The 19,990-nt window shown below is 41.2% G+C and overlaps 3 protein-coding genes across 3 annotated transcripts in view; 2 read left to right on the top strand and 1 right to left on the bottom strand.

Annotated features, from left to right (window-relative positions):
* The window catches only part of rims3 (regulating synaptic membrane exocytosis 3), a 223,713-nt gene that overhangs the window by 36,071 nt on the left and 167,652 nt on the right, over positions 1-19,990 (top strand). The gene's annotated exons all lie outside the window — the stretch shown is intronic.
* tert (telomerase reverse transcriptase) lies at positions 614-9,382 on the top strand. The gene is made up of 16 exons (XM_079652731.1): positions 614-952; positions 1,554-2,871; positions 2,945-3,134; positions 3,215-3,368; positions 3,476-3,643; positions 4,792-4,953; positions 5,067-5,168; positions 5,244-5,329; positions 5,497-5,613; positions 5,767-5,838; positions 6,004-6,192; positions 6,462-6,588; positions 6,957-7,018; positions 7,121-7,245; positions 7,328-7,465; positions 8,630-9,382. The coding sequence occupies exons 1-16, from the start codon at positions 737-739 to the stop codon at positions 8,731-8,733; spliced, it is 3,330 nt and encodes a 1,109-aa protein (XP_079508857.1). The 5' UTR covers positions 614-736; the 3' UTR covers positions 8,734-9,382.
* On the bottom strand, positions 9,534-16,553 carry LOC307021025 (sodium-dependent neutral amino acid transporter B(0)AT3-like). Its single transcript, XM_079652743.1, has 12 exons — positions 16,272-16,553; positions 15,073-15,213; positions 14,365-14,502; positions 13,400-13,581; positions 13,137-13,247; positions 12,948-13,060; positions 12,740-12,868; positions 11,740-11,896; positions 11,418-11,622; positions 10,337-10,496; positions 10,065-10,227; positions 9,534-9,762 (listed from the first exon to the last, which is right to left on the bottom strand). The coding sequence occupies exons 1-12, from the start codon at positions 16,411-16,413 to the stop codon at positions 9,598-9,600; spliced, it is 1,806 nt and encodes a 601-aa protein (XP_079508869.1). The 5' UTR covers positions 16,414-16,553; the 3' UTR covers positions 9,534-9,597.

Raw genomic sequence — 19,990 nt, 5'->3', positions numbered from 1 at the left:
TGTGTCTGTGCGTGTCTCACACAATGTTGTTCTGCTTAGCCTTGTATTCTCTATGGACACGACAACATGTATAACAATTGTACTTTCAATTGCTCTGAAAGTTGTGCACCTGTCTTCAACAATATTTGTTTGAGTTGCTATAATATTTTACTCTTCTGACCACTCCCACTTTTGTGCCCTTGCCAGCCTAAATGAGACACATCCCACCTCCGAGGGAAAAAAATAGGTGATTTAATCCAATCCTGCTTTCTCAAACTGCTTTATATTTAAGTGGTTAAAGCAGGCAGTTTAATCCTGATCTCTGTGAGACCCCAGTTTGGAAGAACATTTAGGCTTGTAGTTGTAGTAGGTATAATAAAATAAAACGACTCTTACTCGAAGGCCTAACATTGCCACGTCAGACCAAAATGTTTAGAGTACAAGACATTTAAACAATTTTAGATTAATATTTTCGCCTACTCCTTTTTTTTCCCCCTCGCACGCTGAACCGTCACATTTCATGAAAAAAAGACAACATGCCTTTTCTTGTTGGCTATTGGTCAACTGTGAGTTTGGACTTTGTAGTATGGGGCTTTCTGATTGGACGCTTACAGTAAACTGAACTCTCATTGGCTGAGGGTGACGCGGGACCTTCAACGGCATAATAAAGCTCAACCTCGAAGTTCTAATGCTAACCGCTGTTGAATTTCACCCATATTTCACCATGTCCTGAATAACAACCACATCAACCATCGGTATGTCTACGACTGATATGTCTCCTACGCTGGACATTCTCCGGTTTCTGTATACTCACACACAGACACTGGAGGAGTTTGCGAACAGCATCGTGTTCAGAGAAGGAAAGAAAGCAGTGCTGATTGAACAGTCTGACACAAACCGCTTCAAGTCCTTCGTCCGGGGTGTTATTGTCTGCTTTGACAAGGAACTACAGCAAGTGCCAAGCTTCAACCAGGTAACTTTAATTAAAAACTACCTGACATTTCAGTTTCTGAGAGTTGACATGTAGTTAACAAAACTTGACTTCTGTAAAACCATGTAACAGTTGTTGCTAACGCTAGCTGTCGGGATAACTGTCATAACGGTTTTAATGTTATGTTATTCCATGGCAGTGCAGACAAGAAGCGTTCTTCATAAATATCAGAGGTGGAAGAAGTACTCAGATCTGGTACTTAAAAGTATGAGTACCAGAGTGTAGGAATACTCTGTTACAAGTTAAAGTCCCGCAATCAAAATATTACCAAAAGTACAACAATACATCATTTTATTGTGGACTTTTATAATAACATAAATAGGGATTATGAGGAGAAATGTATGGTTCAGTAGCTGTTTGGTCGATTATCTCACTTGTGTTGCATGCCAAATTTAGATAAAGACATACATATAGTGAGTTATAATACCCTATTTTAAAGATGCTCTGACCAATAAGCCGTCAGGTGTACAAGAGACTAGATTTTATATATTTATTTTTTTTAGAAGGGAAGGAACATTTATTGCTATAACTGAATGAGAAACACTTCTGATGAACCCTGTTATGTTATTTATGCTTCCCACAGATCTGCACTCTACCTGAACTGCTGGCCGTCGTTCTTAACAGTCTGAAAAGAAAAAGAAAAAATAACATATTGTCAAATGGATACAATTTTCATGCGCTGGCTCAGGAGAAGCGGGATGCAGACCCCTTTAAATTCCAAGGAGATCTAACTCAAAGTGCTGCCTATATTCATGGAAGTGACATGTGGAAGAGAGTCACACTACGCCTTGGCACAGACCTCACACGGTACCTGCTGGAGAGCTGCTCTGTGTTTGTGGAAGTCCCTCCATCATGTGTATTCCAGTTGTGCGGCACTCCAATCTATGACAGGGTGTCCATGTCTAATTCTACCAACCGGTTTCTTCTCAAGCCTGGGTCTCACAAGAATAGCGGTGCTCAGTCTGGAAGGAATCAAAGGGCAGTGACTTACAAAAAGAGACGGGCTGTTGAAAAGCCTACTCGCAGCAAAACGAGCAACCAAAGGAATGAACGTGTGATGGAGGGGAAAAGAAAGCGAGAAACTGATCAGAAGGAGGAGGAAGAGTCTCTGACACGTTCAGGAAAGAGGATACGAGTAGCAAAGCAAGAGCCCACAAAGGAAATTCAACAGGTTTGTATTGAACCGGTGGAGGAAGAGCAGCCCGTATCTGTGGTACCAACACTATCAGTAAACCCTTTGGGGAATGGCCCTACAGGTTCCAAACAGACTGTTGAATTGCAGACAAGCACAATGCCCATGGAGGGAGGACCCAGTTGGAGAACGGGGATTTTTCCCTCTCTGCCTCCCTCGCAATGTTTTATCCGCACACTGGGATTTCTGTACGGCGGAAGGGGTATGCGTGGCTTCATTCTCAACAGGAAGAAAAAGAGTGCTAATGAATGCAGAAGGCTGCAAGGGCAAGATTTGGTACGAATTATCTTCTTTGAGGGACTGCCGTACTTAAACGGGATAGAGAGGAAGCCAAAGAAACTCCCGCCTCGGCGCTTCTCTAACATGGTCCCCCTGTTCAGTCAGCTGTTGCGTCAACACAGGAGATGTCCTTACAGCAGAATACTGCAGAGGGTGTGTCCAGTGCTGGAGGAGAGAGAAGCAGGACAAGGGGAGTTAAGCTCCCTCTTGCCTCAACACTGTGCACCTCACCGGGTCTTCCTGTTTGTCAGGGAGTGCCTCTCCACTGTGATCCCTCAGGAGCTGTGGGGCTCCGACCACAACCGACTACGTTTCTTCATCAGGGTGAGGGGCTTCTTGCGCAGTGGCAAGTTTGAGAAGCTCTCACTCTCTGAACTGATGTGGAAGATGAAGGTGAATGACTTTGATTGGTTGAAGGTCAGTAAAACAGGTAAGCTTATTGTAGGTTTACATTTTTCTGCTTTACATTTTGGCCGTTTTAACTACATCACTCTTATCCGCAGGCAGGTTCCCTCCCAGTGAGCTCTCATATCGGACACAGATCCTGGGTCAGTTCCTGGCTTGGCTTCTGGACGGCTATGTTGTGGGCCTCGTTCGAGCTTGCTTCTATGTCACGGAAAGCGCGGGCCAGAAGAACGCCCTCAGGTTCTACAGACAAGAAGTTTGGGCAAAACTACAGGACTTAGCCTTCAGGTACACACACACACGCCCGCAAAGGTTTTTACTCATGTAATCACTGGACACTCAAGCTCACAACCATTTTTATGATTTAGGGTTCACCTCTCCACAGGTCAGATGGAGGAGATGACTCCGGCTCAGGTGGCATCTCTCCCCAAAGCCACCGTCACATCTCGCCTTCGCTTCATTCCAAAAACTGATAGCATGAGGCCTATCACACGAGTCATTGGAGCAGATGCCAAAACAAGGGTACATCTTGATAATGACATTTAAAGTTCTCTATTAAAAATCCATACGCTGTGTGTTATTACAAGTTGGGATCATTTGCATTTAGGGCATTTCTCTTTCCCCTGCAGCTCTACAGAAGGCGTGTCCGAGACCTGCTGGACATGCTGCGGGCCTGTGTGCGCGCCTCTCCGTCCCTGCTGGGCTCCACGGTGATGGGGATGACAGACATCCACAGGGTGTTACGCTCTCTAGCTCCAGCCCTGAAGAAGGAGCCACAAACCCTCTACTTTGTGAAGGTTGGTTTTGGTCGGCCAGTTTGTTTATTGTACTGGCAGAAGCTGACAACATATTAGTCATGTCTTTTATGTATATTTATCATATACAGTTTATAAAATGTATACATTTTGTGATTACTCCAGCATTGTAATATTATTAAGCACACCTAGAACTGTGAAACAAATACAAAAGTATTTTGTTAAAGGCAAAAATAGTAAGATTAGTTTGATTTTAAACTAACATGTTATAATGTTAAAGGTCACATGTCATGGCCATTTCCACTGATCATAATTCCATTGTTGAGCTATACTAAAATAGGAAAAATACTGTGCAATTTTCCAAACTCACATTGGTTTCGCATACAGCATCTCTGTAAAGTATGTGTATTCAGCAGTATTCACTTTCTCCACTAAACGGCTCGCTGCAGCTCCTCCCCCCCCCCCCTCCGTGATTTCCTTGTTTAGCGATACACAGCCAAACACAGCCAAACTCAACCTGAACACACACAAAGTCACAGCTGAAATAAAAACAATAAGTGTGGCTTGATATTGAGTAAGAAAAAGGTTTATAGATTGATAAACGCTGAGAGAACGGGTCTGCAGAGAGAATTTCACCGCGATCCCAACTGTCTGTTATCAGAAATCAGCAGGGCTGCCTGCACTGAGTGTTTCTTTGTGGATTGGTCAATTTGGACCAATCAGCGGGGGCTTAACGTAACGGTTCCGCGGACGTAACGTAATGGCTCCACAGATTGGCCCATTTAGTTCCGGGTACGTGCTTTCGTAAGCACGTACCCGGAAGAATCAAATGGATGATGACGTCATGATGACGTTTCACCAACGAGGCGTTTTGGGGAGGTATTTTCTGTTTTAGAGTTTTACTCGCTACAGGGTGTACTTTGAGGGTTTTGACTCTGCACACCGTTTACATGCAGAAAACCCTTCATAACAAACAAGGGGACGGGTAATAACCGGAAAAGCATGACATGTGACCTTTAATACATTTGTCATATTGCTTGAATACTGTGTGAGTCCAGCCATCTTCCATACAATCAGGCCTTGTAAATCAGACCCCATTTTATTTGTTTGTTGTTTTTATAAAAAGCATCCAACAAACCGATTCATTGTGCCTTTTTTAAATGCTATTTTTCTTCATCCCTGCATTGTAGGTGGATGTGAGTGGAGCCTATGAGAGTCTGCCCCATGACAAACTGAGTGAAGTGATTGGTCAGGCGCTGTCCCCTGTGCAGGACGAACTCTTCACCGTCCGCCGCTATGCCAAGATCTGGGCAGATGGCCGTGAGGGCCTGAAAAAGTCCTTTGTTAGACAGGTACGTCACACACACACACACACACATACACATACACACACACACACACATACACATACACGGTATTCTTGTGTGTGCAACCGTTGAACTGTTTCTCATGTTTGTTAATACAGGCAGATTTACTGGAGGATAGCATGGGATCCACCAACATGAAAGGGTTTGTGACGTCACTTCAGAAAAAAAAAAAAGTCCATCACGCCATACTGGTAGAGCAGGTGAGACATCCTGAGATATTTCTATAGATCAGCACGTTTGTCACTTCTTTTAAATCTTTTCTTTTTTTCTTTTAGCATTTCTGCGCTGATCTTCACGGCAGAGACGCGTTGCAGTTCTTCACCCAAATGCTAATGGGAAGTGTTGTTCAGTTTGGAAAGAAGTAAGCATCAAGATGAAATAGACCAATGTGGAAGCTGCTTCTTATTTGTGAATGTGATGCCATGCAAAGAACCCAGGATGTGTTTGAGTTTATATAAAATGAATACTCTCATTGACATTTATTTTGCCTCGTTTCAAATACAATCAGCTTGTCCCCCTGTGTTTCAGAACATACCGTCAGTGCCGAGGGATTCCTCAGGGCTCTGTCGTATCCAGCCTGCTGTGTTGTCTCTGCTACGGTCACATGGAGAATGTCCTGTTTGAAGGCATTACTGAAAAGAAAGGGTACAGCAGACTGTTGTATATTTATGTCAACGTCTGTACTGTAGATGTAATAACCATGTAATAACACATCTGTAGCAACAGAGGGCAGTCTTTCGGTATTGTTACTTTTGTAGTATTTACTGTATGTGTTATCTTCCTCTCTGTGTCCTGCAGATGTTTGATGAGACTGGTGGATGACTTCCTTCTGATCACCCCAAACTTAAACAAAGCACAAAGCTTTCTCAAGTATGTTGGTGATACAAATTTTCCTTACACGCATCACTGTTATTTCAGAAGGGCTTTTACCCAACATTTATCTTTTTCTCACAAGTATTTTGTTTCTCTTTTGCTCCCTTTTTATTTTGATAAGAGGTTTAAAGGTTGCTAATGACACTTGTGCATTGTGTGTAGTATCTTGCTGGCCGGAGTACCACAGTACGGTCTGGTGGTCAACCCGCAGAAGGTGGGGGTTAACTTTCAGGTGCCAGGGAGCATGGGCTCATGTCCCGGCATCCGAGTGCTGACCCCTCACTGCCTCTTCCCCTGGTGTGGACTGTTGCTGGACACACACTCACTGGACGTCTACAAAGACTACTCAAGGTGAAGCATCTCGTCAGAATAATTACACTTCAGATGTAATGCCTCAAGTGTGCTTGTTGTTGTGAGGCTTTTTGCCTCATTTTTGTAAGCTTAGTGAAACCATTTTCTCATGTACCTTGAACGTACTCATACATATTATTACAGTTCCCAGTCTTGCATAGAGCACAATACAAATGTTAACGTGCAATAATTGTTCATGGCAAGGCTGTCGTCTTTGCAGTATGTCCTTTTTCAATGTTTGTTTTTTTCTTTCTTTCCATCTCCCACAGCTATGCAGGCCTGTCTTTGCGCTACAGCCTCACGTTGGGCTCCTTCCACTCAGCTGGACAGCAAATGAGGAGGAAACTGATGGCTGTCCTCAGACTCAGGAGCCATGCCTTGTTCCTGGACCTGAAGGTCAGAAAAATAATGGTGCCAGCTTTGATGAAAACTACTTTTATTCGAAAGTTCTCTACAAAGGAGTGACACCCCTCAAAAAGGCTGTTGACACTACTGTCCGTAAATTACGCTGCAAGACCAACTGACATCTGCTGCATCACAGTTAAGGGGCTGTCAACTTCGGAAGTAGAAACCAAAGGAAACAAAGTATAACAAATTGCCTTATGTATCATGAAGAAAAAAAAAAAAAAAGTTAATGCATTTTGATTTTCATAAAAGTGTTTGCACTTGACTGAGCATTAATAAAGTAGAAGTCCCACATATAGGTTCTGTTTTTCTATCAGTTTTATAATTGTTCCTGCAACTTTGCTTTTGTCCTTTTTTAGAACAATTCTCTTGAGGCAGTCTACAAGAACATCTACAAGCTGGTGCTGCTTCATGCATGCAGGTAAAGTTCACTGAAAACTACCTGAACCGCCTTTTCCTCGTGTACATTGTTCAAAAGTGTTGGTTTTGTCCTTTTTCTGATTTTGTTGGTTTTCCTCTTTAGGTTCCATGTGTGTGCCCAGAGTTTGCCCTTTGACCAGACTGTTGCTAAGAACCCTTTGTACTTCCTGAGGATGATATTTGATATGGCCGAATACAGCAATCAGCTCATCAGGCTCAGCAACAAAGGCATTTCCCTTTATTAATCTGGAACAATATCAGTATTATATATAAAAAAGAATACAGTCACTTATCTCTTTCCCTTTTCCAGGACTGATTTTAGGCAATATGGCCCAGACTGGCATTTTGCAGTACGAAGCAGTGGAGCTGCTGTTCTGTCTTTCCTTCTTGCATGTACTGTCACAGCACCGTCCTCTCTACAGGGCTCTGCTCCCACACCTGCACAAACGTATGTACCCTTCGAAAACATCCACACATACACAACTATATCACACAGGAACTATTGTGAGTGCAATTTATGGCTCACCAACCTTAAATGTTAACAGAGGGAGATCAATAAAACACAAACACAGACATGGTTGAGATTCATTATTATTCAGTTACGCAGCAATAATGATAATATTAGAGTACATCACCTGCCACAGCAGCCAATCGTGGAAATGCCCCACGAATACAAGAAACACAGGGGCAAATGTAGGTTTTCTAAATGACACACGAACATGTTCCCTAACCATGTTTTAACGCACACACATTTTCAGGTCTCCTAAACTTGGACATGTTCCAGATGTAGAAAGGTCATCATCTCATGACGTCTTTAGGAGTCTTGCAGGATATGAATTATCCAATTAACAAAACCATGTACGTCTGCACATGAACGCACATACATTTCTTTACATTACCTAAAACACGAACCTCAGCTGTTATAATCTAAACATCGTCTTTGTCAGCTCAGTGAATAATTAGCAAAGAGACGATTAGCCTCTTGGCTCTGAAAACTGTAATTTAATAACATACCTAGTTACTATGACTACGTCCTAGATTGATATAACACTATCCTATGGCAGCACAAGATGTGAAGCTCCTCTGGGAGTAGAGGCTTTCTTCTACCCAGTGTGGCCCCAGGTCTGCTTCAGTCTTTTCCTCCTCCACTGTGGTTGCTGTAAGGACAAACCTTCAACGACTATCTTTCTAAAATGCTAGGCGGTTCTCAGATCTGGTACCGATGAGGCTAATCCTATTTTGTATCACTCACTGACGCCAACTAAAGCTATCAACATTTTGTGGCTAATGCAATGAGAGGCGCTACTTAATAATAAGCTTCACTGAGCATGTTGGTTAAGAGCAAGTAAGTTACTTACCTGCAGGAAAGTAGAGCCATTGGTCTCAATATGAACAATATGTAAACATCAACATGACAACTTGCCTATAAAGCCAATCCATTTTAATCTGGCTTTGTGAGAGATTAACAAAACCCAACAAATGTAGGTACAACACAATCCAACATGTACAGAAGTTGTTAATTGCTACCTTTTAACCCTATTCTACAGATGCTTGAATTTTACATTTCACCATTGACGAGCGAAAAAAGAAATGTCCTCTGCTTTCTTGACAGGGAAGCGCAGTCTAGAGAAGCGTCTGGGGGTTCTGAGGCTGGCCAGGGTCCGACAGGCCACTAACCCCAGGACCCCTGACGACTTCTTCGCCATCCAGTGCTAGACTACAAGCCAGCCCCGAATTGAGCTCCCATCAAATCCCTGAAACAGCAGCTCAAAGGTATAGACAAACGTTCTAGAGAAGCTGGACTACATACTGATGCAGTGAGTTTTGTCTGCCTTTAAGTGCTTGGATGATGTGTCAACAAAGAATTACAGATCTTTATATTTCTTGTCTCATTCTCAGAGTTGAAATTAGTGATTTATCTGAACTTCAGTGTGCCAAAATAAAAATGTAATTTATCCTTTTCACAAGGCTTTAGAGAGATAACACAGCAAAGTGATACACACCCTATAAAACAGCTAACACAGATACAGATGGATAGTTGAAAATCATCTAGCTACTTTACTAGACCCCGTCTCGTCCCACAGCTGTTTCTCTGTGTGGACTTTGATTTACACTTTTGTGGTAGTTTTCCACAAGGCAGACATGACGTCACTGACGGCGATCATTTCTATGTAAATAAGTTCAGAGAAATATTGTCGACACTCACATACTGTATGTATATATATATATATCTTATGTAATTACTTTTTGACATGGCTGTATATTTCAATATGATGTGTTAAATTGTTTGTTATTTACATCAAGTTCACTGCACAACAATGTACAAAGGAAAGACTTTCACTGTTAAATAAATCCAGTTATATGATCAAGGAAGCAAATGTGATTTGTCAGGTCCTGATAAATGTTAACGTCACAAATAAAAAAAAAAAGTCTATATTTCAATTTGGCATAATTGATTTTATGTCAGCTTTCTGGCCAATTAGGAAGTAAATTCCACAGAAGCAGGGACATGATCAGGATTATGTCATTTTTTAAAAGTTCTTCTGTTCCTGTGTTTCAACCTCGAAAGCCCCCATTGCATTAGGGACTATGTTGAACACGAGCAGAGGTCTTTTTCATGCTGCAGGAGATCAGTTTGTAGAGAGCCACCAGTGGGATAGAAATCACAGGTAGTAGACTGAGAAGGATGATTATGACAAACACCCAGTCTGGATATTGCTTCGATTCCGTTTTTGGGAATAGTTCCTGAGGGAAGAAAAATAAAAAGAAGTGTCAAATGGGAAATTGATACATCGTTGTGTGAAGCTACAAATTCCAAAAACAATACATTTTAACCTTAATATTTTTGGATGCACAAGGAATGCTCAATAAGCTGTAACAACCACACTGACCAATTATGTGGATTATAGCAGAGTTAAATACTCAGTTGCATATTTTTTACATATTTTTTTCACTCAATTGCAGTATATCTTCCAAATATATTTCAAGCCTTGAATCAGATCTCTACACCCGAAACATCTCCATGTGAGTACCCTCGGCTTTCTTACATAGTCTGGGTTCCAAGCGAGATAAGAGGGTCGTTTCTGTGCCTGAACGACAACGTATGCAACCAACACCACCAGTAGCATTAACGGACTGATCACCATCCAGCAGGCCTTCCAGAAGATGTTGGGCTTCTTCCCAGTCATAAAATAGATGTCTTCACTGAACCTGTTGGAGGACACCGGGACAGGAGAAGAGGTTTCACACAATGAGATCAAAATTGTTTAAAAATCTCGTACATTTCTATAGAATTTCAAAGAAGAGGAGAAAAAGTTACCTATTCATTCCATAGACATAAATGACTCCAATAATCTCAAAGAGTGCAACGATGAGGAGAGGTAGGGAGCCCACGTAGCCGTTAAAGATATCAAACCAGTAGTTCCCCGAACCCAGGGTGAATATGAGAGCCGTCGAGAAGGATATCAAACAGATGATTGCTAAAAAGTGTTAGAGAAAAATGTGTTTTCAGTGAGGGAATTAATAGGGTTCACACGTATTTCTTTATCTTTTGAACACCTTAAAGTGGACCTATCATGCTATATTTGAATAATATAGTGTAGGACCATACCAAGGCATATTTATACTTTTTATTTTTCAAAATACCAAACAGATCATGCATTTTAGCCATTCCTCATTTCGCTCGATTTAACACTGTCTTTGCATGGGCTGATTCTGTGAGAACAGCACCATCTGCAGGCTTGGCATATGTACTACAGCGTCTCCAGTGCTTTCCAACGGCAATGTCCGTGGCTGTCTCCTCCTGATTGGTGGAGTTGGCCCAATAGCCGTAGCGCCACTTCTGTGACGTCATAGAAGTGTTCAAATCTGGATCAGTCTGTATCAGATCCGTTGCAGCCCCTTTTTAAGAGATTTGGGTATGGAGGAAAATAGAGAGGGTTGTGTTTTCTGACACTTGGTGAGTTCCCTGGAACACCGGGGACACATATTCATGTAGAAAAGACGTACAAAATTGCATTTTGCATGATAGGTCACCTTTAACTTTACAGTGTGGGCTAACTGTTGCTTACACAATGAAATGGATATATAATGATGACATCAACTATAATCCACTGGTGTATGGTCTTTCAGGAACATGTAGGCTCAATTTACTTCACAAAGGAAGTACCTCAACCATTGCACAACCAAAATACTGAGAGGATAGCCTTTGTCGTCTCCGGTTGCTATACCCAATTAGCAAAGGTGATGAATATAGTAAATGGCAGACTATGGAAAAACCAAAGTGTGGGAAACAGAACGCAGTGTGTTGTTGTTGGTAGTTGCAAAACTCAGGAAAACAGAAAGCCATCAAGTGTTCTTTTCAACAGCGGCAAAATCAATAATTTCCACTTAAAACTTGCCTGTTACGAGTTCATGAGGGATCCACTTGGGAAATAGGTTGAGGTCCTTGATGGGTGTGAGGACTGCTTCTAAGTTGCCAAACATGGACGACAGACCCAAGCTGAAGAGCATGGTGAAGAACAATATGGCCCATATCTGTGAGCCTGGCATTTCTATCACTGCTTCGCTGATCACGATAAAAGCCAGGCCGGTACCCGATGCGCTCTGGGGGAGAAGGATGAAAGAGAGTCAAGAAACGAGGACTGTACATTTTTGACTGGCACCTCATGGAAAATTTGAATGCAGTTTACAAGATCCAATGTGTTTACACAGTTACAGTACCTGGTCAAGAAATGTTTGCAAGTCACAGTGCTCCAGGTCCAAACCGGCCACCTCACCTGGATATGAACGATTTAGATACTTAAACCAGGGATCATAGTTCTCCACTGTTATGTTCTGGTCAGAAAACTCAAAGTGGTTGGTCAGAATCAAGATGTTTCTGCAAATGGGATTCCAAAAGACATTCTGCCTCAACGGTATTGGCAGGAAAAGAATAAGCTTTAAAATAGTTTCATGCTTCTTGTGGTCAGCGCACTAGGGACTACGCGCTTGGTCCCCACGAATATTTCTGCAAACCCTGCTGGCTGTTACATAATCTCGAAGGTGTATTTGCCCGATGCTCAAACCCTTGGCGCACAATTGCCCTTACCGCAAGTGCACAATTTTGCCATCTGCCCCCCCCCCCCCCCCCGGGCTGACCAGAAGGAGCATGAAACATTCATTATGCTGCATTCACAGGGTATCTGGTCGAAGGACAACACATTCTGGATTGAAGAGGAAAACGAAATCTTATGGTCGTACGTCATATGCATGTTTGTGTCTACTTTTTGTTTAACTGCTCTTGTTATGCAGCTTCTTGTAATATGTACAGTAGGTAAGAATCTAAACTCTCGCCATGGTGCCAAAGAAGCACTCCTGGTCGAGTTGCTTTCAGTCAATCCCCCTTTTCAAGTCTATTTTCCCTCCCTTTCTCAAAAGGGATCAAAAATCTGTTTGAAAAATTGAAATTATTTCTACTACTGATAAAAGAATTGGCTCCGTCGTTGTCCGGATCGGCCATGTTTTCTCCCTTGTGTGAAGAAGCTTCGTAGGCTAGTTCATAACATCTTGTTGCCGAAGAAAGGCATCGACTTCTACCGTTACCATTGCCGGTATTTTCTACCGGACTCAACTTAATTTACTGTCCTGCTGTATTCCACTAAAATGTTTCTCCGGTTGTCCATCTGCATTACTCCATGTGAAAGCAGAATAACAATAACATTGAATGTTTGTGCGTACGTACTCCTCGTTACAGGAGTTGTAGGCGGAGTTAGCTTTAAATCCCAGGATGGAGAAGATGGAAATGGAGGCGTAGAGAGACGTGGCGCTGTTTATTGTTCCTACTAGAACAGCATCCCTTTCACAGTTGTTCCTAATGGACACAAAAGAGGAAACAATTCACACAAATCATCCCAATACTACTGAGGGAGCTCAAGTGTATCAGTCCTTACCTCTCTGCATTATAGCTGGAGAAAGCTATGAAACTTCCAAAGGCCACGGAGAGGGAAAAGAAGATCTGAGTGGCAGCGTCCAGCCACACCTGAGGGTTCTTCAGGATCTCCCACTGCAGACAGTCAACACATCAGTTCATTGTGTCCGTCGGGTACTCTTGACATCACCTTTAGTAGCAACACACTCACTTTAGGAGTGAAGAGGTACACCAGTCCATCAGTAGATCCCGGCAGAGTGAGAGCCCGGATCAGGAAAATAGTCAGCACCAGGTAAGGGAATGTGGTTGTCACATACACAGCCTGAAACATACAAACATACAACACAGCCTTTTTTAAATGTTCTTCATCTTACTGTAATTTTCAGAATTGATATTAAGGATGTATGGTACAGCGGTTCATTGTAAAATATGACGTAATTATTCAGTTATTTTTATTTTAGTAGGAAAACAGACCTTTCCAATGGACTGGATGCCTCTGATAAAGCAGATGTAGACCACACACCAGGCGCTGGCCAGACAGATGACCAGCCACCATTGCAGGGAGCCGCTGGTCTCGATGTCAGGTGTGATGTTCAGGGTCTCACGGTACCAGAAGTAGTTTGCTGGAGTGCTCTTCACACACTCCTCATTATAGCCTGTACGAATGCATTCACAAAGGACAGTATTTGCTTAATCAAGACGGTTGTTGTGTACATTGGGTAAGACATGCCTTATTTTGTACCTGAGTTTATGTACTTTCTGAGATTAGTATGAATTTATCCCACAATAAATGACTTCTGCATAGGAACATGTAGCTCTTAAAACTGTTCCACCATAAGACAAACTAAATATCTTGGTAAGATTACTAAAAACAAACGAGACGATATAATAATGATCTTCTTTTATAGTACATTAGGGGAGGACTTGCACACAGAGAACTAAAGAGACTCCGACAAGACTCTTGATGTTCTTTTGATAAATTACAGGGCCATAGAGAAAAATGTGCAAAGAGTGCACATGTTTCAGTCCACGTTGGACTTTCCTCAGTACATGATGAGTCACACTATGCGGTTTACTCCAAAGGTACACCTTGTCAATCCTCTAGGCCTTAAGTGGATCGATATGAAGCCAGGTGAGGTCCTTACAAGCACAGCAGAGACGTATCAGTTCATAGTAGTGACACATACTGAGGTAATAATTCAAATGTCTGCTCCTACACTAGGGACGGGATCAACTGTTACAGAAAGACAATCGAGTCAAAGGTCAAAACTAATTCTTATTTTAAGCCACAGGACTTTTATGACATAGAAAAATCCAGTAGTTTTCCTATGAAACCTGATCTGAAACGCCACGTGGAGCCTAATAGTTAACCATTCCTTGCATGTGTGATAATAGAACTGTAAAAAGCAGCTAGCGTGACTGATGGAGTTCCTTGTTACCTGTGAGGTTATCATTGACCAGGCACTTGCTCCAGGGCAGGGGGTTTTGGAAAGAGTGAAAGAAGTACCACATCGCCCAGGCCAGGAGCGTGTTGTAGAAAATGCTCACCAGAAATGACACTATCATGGAGGCAATTCCTACACAAATGCATGATAAACAACATATTCAATATCACAAAAAACATTTTGGTAATACTTACTATGACTACATCTGTAATGAATTAATGTGAATTATTTCATTTCATTCGGCAGACGCTTTTATCCAAAACAACTTACAATAAGTGCATTCAACCAGGAGGGTACAGAGTAACAAGAATCATGTAGGTACATTAGTTTCATCAAAGCCAAACCATTTAAAGTGCTAGTAGATTAGCTTCAACTAAGCCAATCCGTTACCGCTAGTACATTATTACAATATGTATAGAGATTTGATTGGCCGAGGTGCAGTCGGAAAATATGTGTTTTTAGTCTGCGACGGAAGATGTTTAGACTTTCTGCTGACCGGATGTCGATGTGAAGGTCATTCCACCATTTAGGAGTCAGAACAGACGTGTTTATTATAATGGTTGAACTTGTGCATTGACTAGTTTCTGAACGTCCATTAGAAAACACCAACTAATTTCTAGCTTTAGATTAGCTATTGAAATAATGGAGAATCTGTCCAAATAAAATCCTAATAAATATGACTAATAATTATCTTCCACCCACCGACTCCCCCCAGCAGGGGCGAGATGGATTTCCAGATGCCGATGCTGCCCATGCGGAGCCTCTGTCCTATAGCCATCTCCAGGTAGAGCAGAGGGAGGCCCTCAAACACCAGCGCTATCAGGTAGGGGATGAGGAATGCACCTGAAGACATCAATTACTAATGTGACTATCAGATAGACAAATCCCATTATTTCCATGGTTATCCAAGTGACAAACCACACAAGTGGAGAAGTATAAATATCCAGTTGAAAAAATAAGACATTTGGCTGAATATATGACACGATATGAATGTAGGAAAAAGCTTGTCCGTTGGAATTAAGTATTTCTATGAATATGTGAAGTTTAAAGAGCTTAGTTCAGATCTTGTACTTAAGTAAAAGTAGAAGTACCAGAGTGTAGGAATACTCTGTTACAAGTAAAAGTCCTGAATTAAAAATGTTACTCAAGTAAAAGTATTAGCATCAAAATATACTAAAAGTACTCATTCTGCAGATTTCATTTCAGAATAATATATATATGATATGTTTTATAATTATTGATCATTAAAGTGCTATCAAAGCTGGTAAAGGTCCAGCTAGTTTTAATGACTTTGTATACTGCAGGGTAACTTGTGAGTTTACTCCAGGTGGAACTAAAGTCTTATTAATGTGTTGATTATCTTTCATATCATTAATCAAAATATGTAAAGTAACTAAAGGTATTAAATAATTGTAGTGGAGTAGAAGTACAAAGTAGCATAAAATGGAAAATCTCAATTACAAGTACTACCGGTATATCAAAATTGTACTTAAGCACAATACTTGAGTAAATGAGTCACTTGACACCACTGAAGCGTATGCACATTTCGAGTTTCCAGCTCTTCATAGTTTACCTGAAACTACTGTATGAGGAAGTACGGGGTTATAGTTGAATCGTGAACTATCCCTGATGATGAGATGGTCAATCATATACAGAAAATATCTACCATTTTGTAAATGAATGGCCTAGCATATTTGTTAATGACTAATTGTACTGAGGCAGAAAGAGGCAAGTGTTTCTACAACTCAACGTGGTCTCTCATTATAGGATAACATGTCTGGAATACAGTAATAAATAAGTGATATCCCTTTTAAAACTTTAATGGTGTATTTAAACTATGGTTTGGTGTAAGAGGGAAATAAAATGCAACTCGTATGCAGCCTTATATAATAGCATCTTACCTCCTCCATAGATTTGGCACAGGTAAGGAAAACGCCAGACGTTTCCAACTCCCACTGCAAAGCCGATACACGTTAGCAGGTACTCAGCCTTGTTGTCCCATTTGGGCCTCTCCTCCACCTCAGAGTCTTTTGCTTTGGCCATCCTTTGCTGGTTTGCAAAGTTCCAGTCCAGGACACAACTCTTCTTAACGTGCACAAACGTTGTAATGTTTGGCTTCAGCGATATCCAGTGCTTCTCTCCTCAGTCTAACTCTAAAGTGGGCTGTCCTTTAATGTCCTTTAAGATTAAGCTTTATTGTTTTGTATTTTAAATGCGAGTGTGCTAAGACTTAGATTAATAAGTAACCTGATGATGTATCAATGTCACGCTGTCCTAAAAGGAACAGTATGAGGCCATGCAGTCTATTTCAAAACGCATCATGATGGTTGTGTCATGACGGAGACGTATATATATTCAAAATGTATTGTTTTTTATTTGACTTTTTGAACAGACGAGACATCAGTATGTGACAGCAGTCGAGTCTGCCTTTTACAGAGGTAACACAGGTTTATCTGTAAAAGGAGACTGCTCACTGACCCCGAGATTCAGAACGGGGTTGCAGCTTATTTCAGTCTGCAATAATAAAGCCATCATGTCTGCACTTCCTGCCTGTGACATTGATCTCAGGTTCACTCTTCTCCTTTGCTGTTATTCTGCTGTTAATTCATAGTTACTCTATAACAATTATACTGTGTTACACTATCAATATTGATTCCTGGAAGCAGGTTTGTTGCTTTAAATGGTTAAAGATGTATGTAATTGCTAACTGGCATCAGTTTTTGGAAATACCAAGATAACACATGAATTTCCAGGAATGATAGGACCATTATACTGTAGAAACTTTCCATCTCTCTTTTTTTTTAAAAAAGAGTAGTTCAGCAAAAGAAAACAAAGGTTATATTTGTCATGATACTTCTCGCTCCAATTATATTATTGCTTAAAAATATATACAATGTGATGATTTCCATTTCTTTTTTCACTGTCAAAACACAAGATGTTGTAATGTAATAAAGAATAATAATCATTTTTAATTACCTTGGTTGGTGATTGGCTACAAGCCAAAAAAACGTTATGACAATGTGTGCGAAAAAGCACACGTCCCACCGTCCGGGACGTGTTATTTACAATAACGGACAAGTAGATCTTGTAATTGACTTGTCCGGTGGACAAGTGACGTTTTTCGCCCTCATTTATTGACAAATTATTGACAAATTAAGTTTACAAAAGGCAGAACTCATTCGCAAATTGTCCGTGTCCGACATTGTTCGTTTAGAAATGTTAGTTTCGGTTCTGCTTGTCAATTCCTAAGGAAATGCATCTCGCCGCTTTCTGTACTGAGACAGGGGCATGGCGTGGCGGGACGTGTAGCACAGTGGCAGGGTTGGGAAGCAAAACTCGGTTCCGAGTAGGAACAAATAACAATTGTCAGGTCCCGGGATTAATAAGAGTTGTGAGGACAGGACGCGAGGCCGAACCCCGCGGACTGCAGCTCTCTCTCTCTCTCTATGCTCCGGATCAGCTGATCGCTGCAGCTCAGCGTCTCTCTCTCTCTCTCTCTCTCTCTCTCTCTTTCTACACACAGCGGATCCGCTGCCCGTTTAACAGCCTCATCTTTGTCAAACTTTCTTATGTTCTTTCTTTAACACGTAATGAAGATTATTAAGCGTTTTAGCTCCTGTGTTGTTAATATTGACCGCCATTTCCTTTATGAAGTGAAACAGCCTCCCTGTCTGTGTCCTCGCGTTTTCCTCACATCCCCGGACCCCCAGACTCGGAGGAGCACAGGGATGTCAGTATTGTTTATGAAGCAGGGTATAGAAAGTACATTATTGAAATGAACATACTATTTATTTACTTTTACAAACAGTGAGCAGCTGGGCAGCTGCAGCATGTGTATTGCAGGACATGTGTAAGCGTGCAAGCTTCTTTAAGTTGTAGAAAAGCGTACGCCTATAGGCTATGAAAATAATGTATTATTATTATTAGGCCTATAGTGTTGGACATGTGTGGTTGGACTCTGTCTCACAGGCAGGTTGCAGCATGTGTGTTGCCATATTTTCCATTCTGGACAAGTGAAAAATGTATTCGGACAAGTAAATTGCCAAACTCACTTGTCCATGGACAAGTACTCTCTAAAAACTTTTTCTCACACTGGACATCATAAAGTGGCCAAAATCTGATCAGCTCATTTTCAAAGAGGACAAAAAGTGAGAGAATCTTTTTTCCTGAAACTTTCAGAATCTCTTTAGAGGAGACACATGTTTAGATATAAAAGACATGAAAAAGTTGATTTTGCATAATAGGTCCCCTTTAAAGAAAACTTGCATATCATATACACAGATCACGATGCATGAAGCCAGCCAGCTTCTTTGTTTTCTGAAGATCTGTTTGTCTTATTTGACTCTGAGGCTCCGTCCAGAGGGAGGTTACTGACGGTGGAAAAACCCGAGAGCTTGGGCTCGAAGATCGCCATCTGCAGGACTGACCCTTCAGGTACACACATACACACTCCTGTAAGGCTTATACACATGCAGCCATGGGATGTTTTTCACACAATATTAAGAAACAAAGGCAGCCATATGTAAATGATCCATTCTGGTGTATTCAGTGCACCAACACATCACTGGAACAGACTTTCCATTGAATATACTGCAGAGAGAATAATGTAGGACAACACAGAAGAAACACTTAACTTCTAATGTTGTTTTTTATTTTCAGAGGAATTGAAAAAACGTTGGCTTATTTATAGGTTTGCTTAAGCATCAGATTCAGGGCCATGATATGAACTAACACATCCTCAGCAGCAGAGGGCAGTCTTTCTGTATTTCAGACCTTTCCTGCTTTTACTGTAAGTGTTATTTTCCTCTCAATAATGTCCTGTAAATGTGTGATGGTGAATTGCCTACTTACATATCCCCCCCCAGACTTAGACAAAATTATTAACTATGACACACATTACTTTACGGACTGTCATGACATGAGGAAGTCGCAGACACTGCATTTTTCACTGAGTTTATATGTTAGTCATTCTTTTTTCTTCGCAGTAAAATTGTTGCCGGAAACCAAAGAAGATATTTTTAAGTAGAAGCGCAATATGCTTTGCAGTTTCTGTAAAACCAAACACAATTGTACCTAAAGTTACATTTCCCTTCAGTTACTCTTCTACCACTTTTGTTTCTCTTTGCTCTCTTTTTCGTTTTAAATAGCAGGGTGTAGTCAGTTACATAACTATAGTTTAACTTATTAAATGAAAATGAAAAGGATTTAATAACATTCATGATGATCCTTATTTGCAGAACACCTTTCAAATGGACAGGTTAAACCAATTCCTTGGTTATAAGAATTAAGTAAAAAAACGTTTTAAATAAAAGTATGCATAAAGAAATTATTTGAAAGATTATACTGACTCTGTTTCAAAGCCAGCGGCCTGGAACAGATAAAAGACGTGTGTCCGAGTATCTCAAGCTTGCATCATTTTAGAATGTCAGTCGGAAAGGTAAGGCTACTCAGAGCTTTAAAAGTAATCAATACGACCATAAATGATTTCTTAAGACAAACTGAAAGCTATCATGCCAAGCTACATTTGAATTAAACATAGATTTTGCTGGAAGATGCCTTAAAGCAGGGGTGGGGAACCTCCGGCCTCCGGGCCGTATATGGCCCGCGAGAACATTTGCTA

The sequence above is a fragment of the Notothenia rossii genome (assembly GCF_949606895.1).
Source record: "Notothenia rossii genome assembly, chromosome: 10".
NCBI lineage: Eukaryota > Metazoa > Chordata > Actinopteri > Perciformes > Nototheniidae > Notothenia > Notothenia rossii.
The sequence above is the reverse complement of the archived record's forward strand: the minus strand, read 5'-3'. Positions and strand labels throughout refer to the sequence as shown.